The sequence below is a fragment of the Nannobrachium achirus genome (assembly GCF_963921795.1).
Source record: "Nannobrachium achirus genome assembly, chromosome: 15".
Classification (NCBI taxonomy): Eukaryota; Metazoa; Chordata; class Actinopteri; order Myctophiformes; family Myctophidae; genus Nannobrachium; species Nannobrachium achirus.
In genome coordinates this window covers 52,744,011-52,757,441 of record NC_137822.1, presented here as the reverse complement: position 1 = coordinate 52,757,441, position 13,431 = coordinate 52,744,011, and the positions used below count along the sequence as shown (strand labels likewise).

The following is a 13,431-nucleotide window of genomic DNA, read 5'->3' as shown; positions in this document are numbered from 1 at the left end:
GGAGTGGCGATATGTCGGAATGGAGAGCGCCCTCGCACGAAATTACGGGGTCATGCTCAAGCTCCCTCAGCTCTATGTTTCCTCAGCCCTATGTTCCCTCAGCCCTATGTTCCCTCAGCCCTATGTTCCCTCACTCCCTAACAATTTATTATACCCTATGTTCCCTCAACCCTATGTTTCCCCCAGCCCTATGTTCCCTCAATTCCAAAATAGACCCTATGTTCCCTCAGCCCTATGTTCCCTCAACCCAAAAATAGACCCTATGTTCCCTCAGCCCTATGTTCCCTCAGCCCAAAATAGACGGTGCCATGGCATTGGTCCGACATCTCATTGTTCCGATGTCCCATTAAGGGCGTCTTACTGGGCAAGGTCGCGCCATCTGTCTTGGCCACCAGTCTTGGCCATATATGGATTCTGTTGGTGTGGTTCCCCTAACAGGGCATCATCTGGGAATACCCATATTTGGAGACCACACCGGCCACATACAATCCATTTTATGTCCATATATGAACCCTGCCTGTAGAACCAGCCACACTGGCTGACTGACTGATGGACTAACAGATAGCCAGTGGAGGTTTTGATAGTAACTGCGACCTGACGGTCGCTATTAGCCTTCTTTCTTTCCTTCTTTTCTCCAAAACGGATAATCCCTTGCAACATGATGTACACGTGTAAGTATCCCCAGAACATGTGCTTTCAACAGTGCACGTATAATTTGATGTTGTGGTTACCATCAACACAAGTGTAAAGAAAAATGTGTGGGCTGAGGGAACATATTATTAGGGGACTGCCCATAAGTCTGACATCTCTTTAGTCCTGCAGGGTTAGGTTTAGGCATAGTTTTACTGACGTTAGGGTTATCATTCACCAGGTTAACATTAACCAGGTTAGCATTCACCAGTGTCATCAGGTTAGCATTCTTCAGGTTAACATTGACCAGGTTAGCATTCACCAGCATCGGCAGGTCAGCATTCACAAGGTTAGCATTCGCCAGCATTCAAAAGGTTAGCATTCACCAGTGTCGGCAGGTCAGCATTCACGGGTTAGCATTCACCAGCGTTGGCAGGTCAGCATTCACCAGGTTAGTATTCACCAGGTTAGCATTCAATAGCGTCGGCAGGTTAGCATTCACCAGGTTAGCAATCACCAGCATCGGACGAATGGGGCGTCAGAACAATGAGACGTCGGAAACAATGACATGGGGGACTGAGATTTTTGGTCTGAGGGAACATAGGGCTGAGGGAACATAGGGTCCTATTTTGGGATGAGGGAACATAGGGCTGAGGGAACATAGGGCTGAGGGAACATAGGGCTGAGGGAACATAAGGCTGAGGGAACATAAGGCTGAGGGAACATAAGGCTGAGGGAACATAGGGCTGAGGGAGCTTGAGCATGGACCCGAAATTACCATTCTATCTCCCTAAGGCGATCCGATGAAATAATGATGAAATTGGATTGTATGTGAAGTCTTGTAGTGGATAGAGGCCTTTATTGGACATTATGGACAATATGAAATGGCCAATGAACTGCAGCGGTCAATGAGGTATCTCCATCATTCCTATTGGGAATGTGCGTGCAGGTTTCACCAATATTGCACACTGTGTTCATGATTTGAGGCATTTTGTTCAAAATGCCTCAAATCCTGCAAAATTTGGAAGCCAATCTTACCCAATCAGGAATGAATATGAAAAATCCAAAAGACCTGTTTGACCCTATATTATCTATAAACATACTGTGTGTGTACCGATTTCCAAAAATATGTTTTGCACAAATCCACCTCCTGGTGGCGCCATAACAGGCCCATATGAATAATTTGGGGCAGAGGTTCTGCTCTGGCACCCAGGGAGTGTGCGTGCACAGTTTCGCTGCCATCGTGCCAACGATGCCAGAGATTAGCTGTTCACAGACGGAAGGACAGACGGACACACACAAGGACGGACAGGGTGCAAAACATAGTCTCCCCATGCCTTTCGGACTGGCGGAGACAATGAAAGGAAACACATTAACCTGAGTTGTGAGATGTAGGGTAGACACTGAAGGAAGATCCTCACTTCACTCTCTTCATCTGACAATCCTCTCAGCTCTACTGGTTTCTTCTCTGGTTGGAGTTTCAGCACCTCTAGGAGGAGGGAGGTCTTTCTCTTTGAGAGGTCTATGGACCAGACTGCAGGAAGTGACTGGTAGACTGGTTTTAATGCTGGAAGAACACGTCTGCCTGTTTGCGTTTCATAGTTCTTCACATAGGAGTATAGGCCCAATAGTACATCACTTTGATACTTCCTGTCAACCCGATAAACTAAGGGGAATGTTTTGTAATTACACACAGAACACAACAATTCCAGAATATTCTCTCCAGTGTTTTTGTTCAGTTCTGAGGCTTCACAGCAGAGCTTCCCCAGGAACTTGGCTTGTTCTGACATTCCTGACCATCCTTCTTCAAAACTGCAACAGTTAAAATGGAAACACACCAACATAAAAAACTCATGAATATATTAAATATTGATCTCTGCATCATAAACAGATTTAAATAAATATGGAAAATTAATTTAATCTGCTCATTCTGCTGGCAAACCCCCATTCCCCCCAACAAACTCACGCACACACGCACACGAACGTGTGCGCGCACGCACGCACGCACGCACGCACGCACGCACGCACGCACGCACGCACGCACGCACGCACGCACGCACACACACACACACACACACACACACACACACACACACACACACACACACACACACACACACACAGAGCTAGAAATAGGTGGACTATTTTATATTAAATATGAAATGTTATTTCTTTTTACTACTGGTCTCTGGCTTTTATATCTATGAATATTAAAAGAAGATGATTAACCTAATCCCAGTTACCTGAGTCTTGAGATGTAGGGTAGACACTGAAGGAAGATCATCACTTCACTCTCTTCATCTGACCAGCCTCTCAGCTCTACTGGTTTCTTTTCTGGTTGGAGTTTCAGTATTTCTAGGAGGACAGAGGCCTTTCTCTCTGTGAGGTCTATAGACCAGACTGTAGGAGCTGCCAGATAAATTGGTTTTAATGCTGGAAGAACAATCGTTCTTGTTCGAGTCTCATAGTCTTTGAAATGGGAGTACAGGTCCAGAAGGAAGTCCCAGTCGTCATCCCAATATTCTGACAGTGAAAACACTTCCTCTATTGTTTGTGTGTTTAACCTCTCATGGAGAGCTGCTTGCAAACACAGATTCATCAGAAATCTATGTCCTGTTTGATTCTGAGACGTAAACCTATAGATATGAAAAAAGAGAAATAATCAATAAATAAATTGCCTTCATGAAAGTCAATACAGCTAGAAATATATACTGTAGCTAACAAAGTAAAATCTCAGTTACCTGAGCTTTGAGATGTAGGGCAGACACTGAAGGAAACGCTTCACTTCATTCTCTTGATCTGACCAGCCTGTCAGCTCTACTGGTAGCTTCTCTGATTGAAGTTTCAAGCATTCTAGGAGGACAGACGCCTTTCTCTCTGAGAGGTCAATGGACCAGACTGTAGGAGCTGGTGGATGAAGTGGCTTCAGAATGGGAAGAACATGTTCTCCTTTACTGCTGACATGCAGGCAAAGATCAAGCAGGATGTTGTATCTCTGTGGAGTGTCTTCAAGTTTTAGCTCTATTTTTTGGGGGGACTGACTGATTACATAAGACACAGCACAATAATGGTGAGGATCAAGACTATCTTCGCTCAAATCAAGGCAGTAGTCCAGTTTGTCCAGAAAGTGAAGACAGGCCTCAGTGGACTGAGATTCATACAAGCATTGGCATAAGAACAGTATGTTGCTGTCATCAGTGGCATTGTGATCTTCTAGTGGAGACGAGAGAAATGTGGTTACTACATCCTTGATGAAAGCATTAGAAATGGCCTTCGCCTGCTGATCTAGAGTCAGACATTTCATTATTTCAAGATTATTCTCGCTACAGAAACCACACAAGAAAGGGATCAAATGTCTCATGTGTCTTGTCTTTTCAGCGCAGCACTGTTGCAAAAGATCAGCTATTTTGTCAGGATTCTTCAAAAACCACAATGCTGCAAAAAACTCCTGTATGGTGTAGTGGAGAAATGCAGAGCTAGGTTTCATTACCGCAGGTGAAACGTTGAAATTAAGTGTACTCAGAAAAGCTGAATGAACACAGCTTTCTTCACAAGACAGTGGTGTTAGGTTCACAGTTTTCCATTGAGTTGCTTGAACAGCATCCTTTGCCAAAGAAAATATTTCTTCAATGTGGTCTCTGATATAGTTGTTTAAACTAGTTTTTGTTATTGCCTTGCCACTGTGCTTTTGAATGCAACCGCAAAGAATGTTGATGTATATTTCGGATACTGTGCATGGTTTTTGAGGAGCCAAAGGGTTCGTAAAAGAAAAGCAGGCAACCACCATCAATGCATATACTGGGACATGGCAAAGACTGAACAATTCCAGGTTGTTCTCAACATTGTTCAACTGCTCAGGGTTCAACATCCTAGCCAAGTATACTTTGATGGACTTTGTGCTGAAGCCTTTCACCTCCACTCTGAGAGACGCCCAGTCTGATAGGAATTCTTCTGATTCAACCTCTGGTCTGCATGTGATCACAATCTTTGCTTCAGGAAGCAGGTCCCCATCCACAAGTCTCTCTATCACTGAGGAGGAGAGATCTGTGAGTCCATCAAAAATGATGGTAACATTTTCAGAATTCCTCCTTATGTCCTCCAAGACCTCTTCTTTTTTTTCATCTGGTTCACTAAACATGTTGAAGAGAAGATCCTCCAAGCTTGTGGGATTTGTGATTTTTCTCATATCAAAATAGAACATGTAATCTAGGTCATTGCTGTCACTTCCTCCCCAGAGTTTCAGCATTTCACATGCAGCTGTTGTCTTTCCAATTCCAGTCTTACCAACCAGGAGAATTTTGTTCTCTTGTGTTTTGAGTAAGAGATCTACAGCTATTTCCTGCTCATCCACAGGAATGTAGGTCATCATTTTTTTAGGACGGGGCTTCTTGCTTTTCTTTTTTTTAATCTTTAATATCATGCTTTCAGATGGTGTATTTCCATGTGTGTCTAATACCAGAGGAGTGTAAGATAGATGTTTATACTTGTACTTTGGTAGAAAAGTGTTGGTTTGTTTCCATACAGCTTCTGATAGCTTACAAGCTTTTTTCTTTAATTGTCCCTGGTATCTGTGGCATGGCTTTGAACCTAAAAATCAAAAATAATAGCAATTGGATAAATCATGTGTTAACTGACTGAAATGCCTACAAGATTATTCTTGAACAGATTATGAGTTCAAGATTTAACATTCTCACAACTCTATATTCACAAGGCAACATGTAACCACAATATCAGTGTTACAAATGTTTTCCTTTATCCTGTAAACCGTACCTTTACAATATTGGATTTCCCCATCATCTTTGAAAGGAAAGCAGCTGATCCATCGGTGTAGCTCTCTCTCTAGGTTGTCCTCAGACGAGAAGGTCCTCTCCTTAGTTATGTCAATGATCTTTAGTAATTCATAGCAGGCTAGCTCCCCTTTGTCTGTGACCGAATCCAGTATTTTTCTTGTTTTATCAAAGTCATCTTTCTCTGACTCTATTTTACTGACCGCCTCCTTAGTGAACACTTCTTGCTGAAGCAGATTCTCCAAAATTAGTGAAAGATTCTGTAATCCCCCCACCAGGAGGGGTCTGGCATTGTTGATGTATTCCTCCGCTGACTGTCCTGTACACGCCATGTCACTTTATTCTTAATATATATTTTTAGCCTATACTACCCTGAGTCAATAAGCTAGAAACTGTTAATAGTGTTAATTAAAATGTTTCTTCCATTCCTATTTCATTACGTTTGTGTCTGGTTGTGTTCTATGTCTGTGCTGCTGATTGAAGTTCAGATCCAGACAACAAACAGCTGGGAGCACCTGGGGCTCCCCCCGGAGGAAGTGGATAAAGTTGCTCAGGAGAGGGAACACTGGAAATCTCAGTTACCCCCCTTTCAGATAAGCGATTGAAGATGGATGGCTGGATGGATGGATGGATGGATGGATGGATGGATGAGTCTCTGTACAAATCAATAAAAAAAGAACGGAAATTATCGGTGATTTGATTTATCTATTTCTCTCGCGCGCGCGTGCGCGCACACACACACACACACACACACACACACACACACACACGCACGCGCACGCACGCACGCACACACACACACACACGATTTACACTTGCATATTGTCGCTGTCTGGCAGAATGCTTAGACCTTGAATCTTCTGATTGTCATACATTTATACATGGCAGTGCTGTGAAAAAAATGCAGATCTTCAAGCTCACAATACACAATGCATCACAATGGGACATGTTGTGAACTTGTAGATCGGCTATTGTAGCTATAAAAAATAGCTACACAGACATGCCCCAAATACTGTTCTATATAATACGGTGCATTTATAGCACTTTTATCCAAAGTGCTTTACAATGTGCATTACATTCAGCCATTAACACACACCAGTGGCTCATTCTGCTTATTGGGAGCAGTTCAGTGTCTTGCTCAAGGACACTTCAACAGTAAAACAGGGATTTATTGCTAGTTTGATCCATTCTAATACTCTTTAATCTCATGAAAATGACAGAAATCAGTCTCATACCCACTGAGCACAAGACCCAATCTAGATGTCTGGTTTATGCTTAGCCGGAATTTCAAAGGGCTAGATTCCGTCTTTATATAGACTGATTCTAGCCGATTGCATTTAATCCATTATTCCATACTTGCTTTACCTGCTTTTCAAATATTGGACTAAAGTAATTTTAAGAGCTAATGATCACTATATAGTCTAGTTTAGTTTTAGCTGGCATTTGACGTTTCCAGTTGAACGATATATCAACGTTTGGCTGAAAACTATTTTTAGACCATAACATATTTTTACATTTGTATCATGTTGTTCATTAACGGAGGCTAACAGTATGTCACGTACTTATAGGGCTAGAATGCATTGTAAATTGTATCAGTGTCTGTGGAGCAGTGATAGCGTATAGGTCTCATAACCAAGAGATTGTGAGTTCAACAGGGGGTCCGGGACCCCTAGGGGGTCCTCAGAGTTACTACAGGGGGTCCTCCAAATCTTTGTGTGATAGAAGCTTTTTTTCTCCTTTTCTATATTAACCACTTGTACCCATGTGTCCATATCCTGAGAACCTTAGCCAAAAATAGCATATCTGATCGTCTATTTTTGGCAAAGAGGTTTGGTGTAGAGGGGAAAAGGAGCAGACTAAGTACAGAGTGAAAGGTCAAGTTTATTAAGTATTGACAGTTCAAGTGGTTAAATATCTGGAAACACACATTTACATGAACCCAAAATACACTGATGATTGTGCTGTCAAACGATGAAACTATGTAGTATCTATGGGTTGTGGGGGGTCCCTGCTTCATCTCTCTCTCAGCTAAGGGGTCCTTTGCCTGAAAACATTGAAGACCCCTGCTCTAAGCTATATTAATGACATAGTTCAATATTGAAAATGAGTGGTTTTCCACTTTAAGTGAAAATACTAGTACTGCAATGCAGAAAATACTCAGTTACAGTTAAAGTGCTGGTATCAAAATGCACTCAAATTACCGACAGTAAAAGTACCAACCTGTGAAAACAGCCGATCCGCAAGCTCACAACGTGTCGCGTTGTGAGCTTATAGATTTAATGTCCTCCAATAGCCTAGATGCAAAATAGGGCTAAGTGGTTTATGTAGGATTTCCAAATAGACAGAGTGAAGTAAAATTAAAATACTGAATAATATTACTCCAGTAAAGTCAAAGTATCAAAAAAAATTGGAAGTGCAGAACTTAAATAAATGCCTTCCACCACTGTTAATCAAGGGCTCAATGACTCTACCTCAACATCCACAGCAAAATACACAGCATAATGAGCCAACACAACCTCCACATACATTCGCAAGATCACAGCCATGGATCACCGCATACACCAAGTCCATCAATTACATGCGCTACCTGTATGATTCTCCATATACGGTATGACCCACCACTGCACCCTCTATGAAACTCTCAATCTACCATCTCCCACATCCAGTGACGATTTAAGAATCCACGGGCCCTGGCGCTTCTCCAAATCAAAGGGCCCCCCCAGTACTAGCCCTATACTAACCCTGTTTGGGAGAAAGTGCGCTCTCTCACATTCATCGAATCGTATCGCCTCTCTCTGCATAGTGGAGCATAGCAGAACACTTGGCCAGAGAGAGAGAGGGGGAGAGAGAAAGGGAGAGAGAGAGAGCATGAACCATAATGAGAGAGAGAGTGTGTGCGTGCATTTAACGCTCACTGTGACTCACCACGTCTTCATAGACGTCTTCATAGAAATAACGATGCGAAAAAATATGTTTTATTTTTTATTTGATTTACACAGGGCCTTCCAGGCGGCGGGCCCTGGCGCTTAAGCACAGGTTAGTCCAATGGTTAGTCCGGCCCTGCCCACATCAAGAAGACAGCAGCACTGGCTGCAGTTCATTTTTAAATGTTATCATTTTCATTATCCACAGTACTTAAAACAATATTTCGAACGTTTGACTACCACACATCAGCTAAGACATTGTTCACAGATTTATTTTGAAGTTCCGGCTGTGTCGACATCAGTTGCTAAAAAATCATTTATGTTCAAAGCTCCTTCAGATTGGAACAACCTACCTGTTTATATTCGTTCAATAACATCTTTTCAACTGTTTAAAACCACACTGTCCTCTCACTTTGATACCGCCTGTTCATGTTTTAACTAATCATCATGTTTTGCTCATTCATCACTATAATAGATCTATAACGTAATGATTATATATGTGTACTTTTGTGGCTGTTTGTTGTGTTGGTGTATGTTATGTTTGGTTTTGTTTTGTTTACTGTTTTGTTTACTGTTCTGTTTGTTGTTGATCGAATTGTCTGTACACTTCTTGTCTAAATGTGAAAAAAGTGTATTTCGTAAATAGCGGAGCTCCTTGAAAACAAGATAGTTCATCTCAAGGGGTTATTCCTAAATAAAGTATTTCAATATATATGTGATGTGAATTGTGAAATGTATCATAAATGTGTCAGCCATGGTATTCAGATGCTCACCGAAGTTTATAAGCTTCCCTTTATTTGCTCAGTTCATAGTGGAATTACAAATGTGTATTTACCAATTTAAAATGCAAAATACGAAATAGAAATAAAATCTAGGAAGGTTTCATCATGTCTGGTCAGATTTTTCGATGCCTTAATTAAGGCTTGTTCAAAAAACGATTTGGTAGTTTGGTAGTTCCAAGAATTTACAAATACTAAACCTACCTAGGTTGAAGGGAGACTTTTAGTGCCAAGAAGGAATATGCACAGACCAGCGCCAGTCTGCCCACATACGGCAGTCACAAACAACCCCAATTCACTCAGCCAACCATCATCCTCAAGAAGATTTGCCTTAGACCTCTAAGGCAAATAATCACAAAATAGAGGAATTTACTTTTTTAATTTAAAGATGGGGTGCCACGATTGTACTAGGAGGAAGATTTTGTACCACAAAGTGTACAGAAAGAGTTAAAATAATGTTTCTATGTGGCCACACCCATCAGTTAATTAAGGGTACGTTTGGAAATGCGCACCGGGTGTGTGCTCAGTGTAATGAGTGCAGTGGGCATGATGTCTTAATCTTACCTTGGGATAAAGTTCTTTCACAGTCACTTAAATCTTTCCTACACAAACTAGACTGCTCCCGAGTCACGTTCAACGGGGGGCCCCCCACCGCAGGGCCCCCCCTTTCCGGGAGGGGGGACAACAGTACCCTTTGCCCGCCCATCGGCGGCCCTGATCAAAACACCGTACTGACGCACCATACTGCCAAACCCCAAATTCTTAGTAGGGTCGTTCAGTGCGCGCACCCGGTGCGCAGCGCACTGGATTTTCGAACGACAACGCACCAAGTGCACTGAATACGACAACAAGGCACACCAGTGCGCTGGGTGCACATTTCCAAACGCACCCTTAGTATGCCTAGTTGTCAGGTGGGTGGTGACCAAGCTGAAGTTAGCCACACACACAGTGTTGGATGTTTGGTAAAGGGGAGGGGATGATTTTATGATGTCATTAACTCAATGTTTTTCACAAGGCTTTCAGCTTTCAGGAATAAACAAAAATACACAGGGAAGGCAATTTTGACATCTTACTACAGTGCAAGAGAAGAAGCACCAAAAAGAGCCCAAATTAGGGCCCATTAAAAGTTGCCTGGTTAATAAACCAGACTGCACTCAACACCACACCCTGGCGGTAGTGGTGTTGTAGCGAAGTCTGGCCCTCCACATTAACTAAGCTTTTTTCACTAGCCCGATGAGAGGGCTAGCCAATCAGGGCTGTAGGCTTGGGGCACGTGTTGGGTGGTGGCCTGGTTCAAAACCATTCAGCCAATCAGGCGAGTCTGTGTGCATACAAACACCCCCCCCCCCCCCCCCCCCCCCTCCACTCTCATTACAGACATCAAACAGGTCGTAGTCTTTGATGCTTTCATTTACTAACGAGCTATTGACACTTGTAAAATGTATGGCTCAATCAATTACCAATTACCCCCCCCCCCCCCAGAAATGGAATATCTCCCTGCAATCCCAGACTCTCTTCCCAAAATAAAGTGTGTGATAGAGGCTGGCACCGCCAGGCAACATTAAAAGACCCCAAAAAACCTAGCCGTCCAAAATACCCTCCAAAAGTCCCCCCCAAAAAGCTAAGATGCTCTCGTGAGACGGTGAGAGTCTTCCTATATACAGTAGCACGGTGTGTGTGTGTGTGTGTGTGTGTGTGTGTGTGTGTGTGTGTGTGCGTGCAGCTTTGTCAACAGCCACCCACACACACAAAAAACCTTACTTTGCACCTTTTTCAGACATCATCAGCATGGCCATATACGGTATCTCACTGATCAGAAATGGAAATAGACAGGCATAATTTCTCTGAAAAAGGTATCTTACTGATCAGAAATACTGGCTGTATGTCACATACGCAGCGTGTGCAGTTCAAATACAGGAAATGTAAAATGCAAATTCAAAGAATTCAATTGAATTAGACAAAGTGATAATATAATGTTATGCCTATATCCTCAAGTGAGTTGTTCAACATAAATTACGCTTACATTTCACTATGTTCAACAATATAAACAAAAACAATGTTTAATATGGCAGGATGATATCCACCTCCAACCTCAGTCAAGTCACAATCCATTCCATGTAACCAGTGCCATCTGGTTCTAAAGTTGATTAAAACAAATCTATGGCCCAGGGGTGTTCAACATTTTCAGGTCAAGGACCCCTTAGCAGAGAGAGAGAGAGAGATGAAGCAGGGACCCCCACTACATTGTATACAATTGTGTTGCAGATCAAACTTTTGAATTGATTTCATAGATGGCTTCCTTTACTATTCAGTGTTGTGTAATGTTCGCTGTGTAATGTACGCAAACAAAAATGGAAATCAGGCTATCAAATGAACTAATATGATTCATGACATCACAACACGCCCAGCGTATAATTTATATTCTAAAACGGCTAGTTCCATTCCTTGATTCTGATTGGCTGGTTGCCGTGGTATATGAAACTATAACCCACACCTTGAATCAGTTTATATCAAAGCCAGGTGCGTTATTTCTTTCCAATGTGCCGTGAGGCTGAACTAGAGAAGCGAGCGTTTGATTTTCTCTCAAATCCTGCCGTGCGGGTGCTTCTAAGCACCGCCCGCATGCTGGGGCTAGTAAAGGCAACAAGCGCCCTCTATTCTCCAGGCACCACTCGGCTGTTAGTTTAGGTTGCTATGCTAGCGTTTTTGATGTGATGTTCACCCACATATAGCAGCTAAATCTGGATGAAAATAAACATGTGTATGGATCGAATATGGTTCTTAACATTAGACTGATCTAACACATAAGTGTTGTTTCCCTATTTTTGGGCAAAAAGAATGACGTGACTTTATAAACACACACTGGCTTCCGTAAGTTCCGTTCCTGGATGTGGCTGGTAAACAAGGAAATGTCTCTTCCTGTTGGCAGAGAAGTGTACTTTTTTCTTTAACTAATGGAATGCTATAATTTTCATGTTGCATTATTGTGACCGTTTTAGAAAAGCAATAAGCCACGCGAGGCTTGCCTTGTAGTTACCGGGGTAGTATACACCGGCTGAGAGGGTCGGAAACGTCTCTCAGCCGGTGTATAGGCTACTACCCCGGTAACCACTTGCCTCTTGTGGCTTATTGCTTTATTATGAGTATCCCCCACATGTATAATGTAACCCGCAGGGACGTGCAGAGAATGTTAGAGAGGCAGGGGCTGAAATTATTAAAAGGGCATTTTGGTGAAAATATAGAAAATAGTATACCTCCAAGCTCACAACGCGTCACGTTGCAAGTCTTGCAACACGTTGTGAGCTTGGAGGTCGGCTATTTTCGGTACTTGATATCACTCTAAACCTAAGCATAAAAAAGGCCATACTAGTGATGTGGCGTACGGTATGTATTCCTACAGTGAGGGCAATTCTTTCAGCAATCAAGTTCAGGAGAGTTTGGACAAGGCAATTCTCTTGAATGCTGCCTTCAAGTTTGGCATGGAAAGGGGGCATTTGCACTTCTTTTGCATTTGGGGGGGGGACGGCATTTCTACCAAATTCATGTAGTTTTAACATAGTTCAGCACTGTGTTTCAAACTTTCAGGTGCCCTTCACTCACTTTATCGAAGTCAGTAGCCGTGCCAATGGCAGGACCATCAGGACATGTGAAGTTTTAAAATGTCACAGCTACATATCCTCATGGAAAGAAATCTCTAATCCTACCTAGACACTACCCTTACACAAGCATCTATCTACTGTAGGCCTATGTTTCATCTCAACACAATAACACACACTCACCAAGATAACTATTAGGAAAAATAAATTAAAAAACCTCAAATGAACCTGAGGGTTGACAAATACAGTGTGTCAACTGCAACAAAAAGTCATGGCTGAAACTGTTAGGCCTACGCTGCCCTACAAAGCCAAAATCGCAGCAGTCAAAATCGAAACTATAGAAGTAAGCTCCAAAATACCCCCCACAAAACCCCAAAAAGATAAGATGCTCTTGTGAGAGCATTTATATACGGTAGCACGGTCTCAGGGAAGTTCCCCAGACATGAGTGTGTGTGTGTGTGTGTGTATGTGTGTGCACGTACAGCAGGTGTGCCCACACGTGTGTGTGTGTGTGTGTGTGTGTGTGTGTGTGTGTGTGTGTGTGTGTGTGTGTGTGTGTGTGTGTGTGTGTGTGTGTGTGCGTGTGTGTGCGTGTGCGTGTGCGTGCATGTGTGTTTTTCAACAGCCACCCACACACACAAAAAACCTTAGAACTGATCAGAAATGGAAATACCAGAAATGTCACGTACGCATCAATTCTCTGAAAAAGGTCTGA

The 13,431-nt window shown here is 42.6% G+C and overlaps 1 protein-coding gene across 1 annotated transcript; it reads right to left on the bottom strand.

Annotated features, from left to right (window-relative positions):
• Positions 1–2,365: 2,365 nt before the first annotated feature.
• On the bottom strand, positions 2,366–4,999 carry LOC308299940 (protein NLRC5-like; the record flags this gene model as incomplete). The annotated part of the gene is made up of 3 exons (XM_080743716.1): positions 2,366–2,442; positions 2,923–3,266; positions 3,372–4,999. The coding sequence occupies 3 exons, from the start codon at positions 4,997–4,999 to the stop codon at positions 2,366–2,368; spliced, it is 2,049 nt and encodes a 682-aa protein (XP_080599842.1).
• Between the last annotated feature and the right edge of the window lie 8,432 nt (positions 5,000–13,431).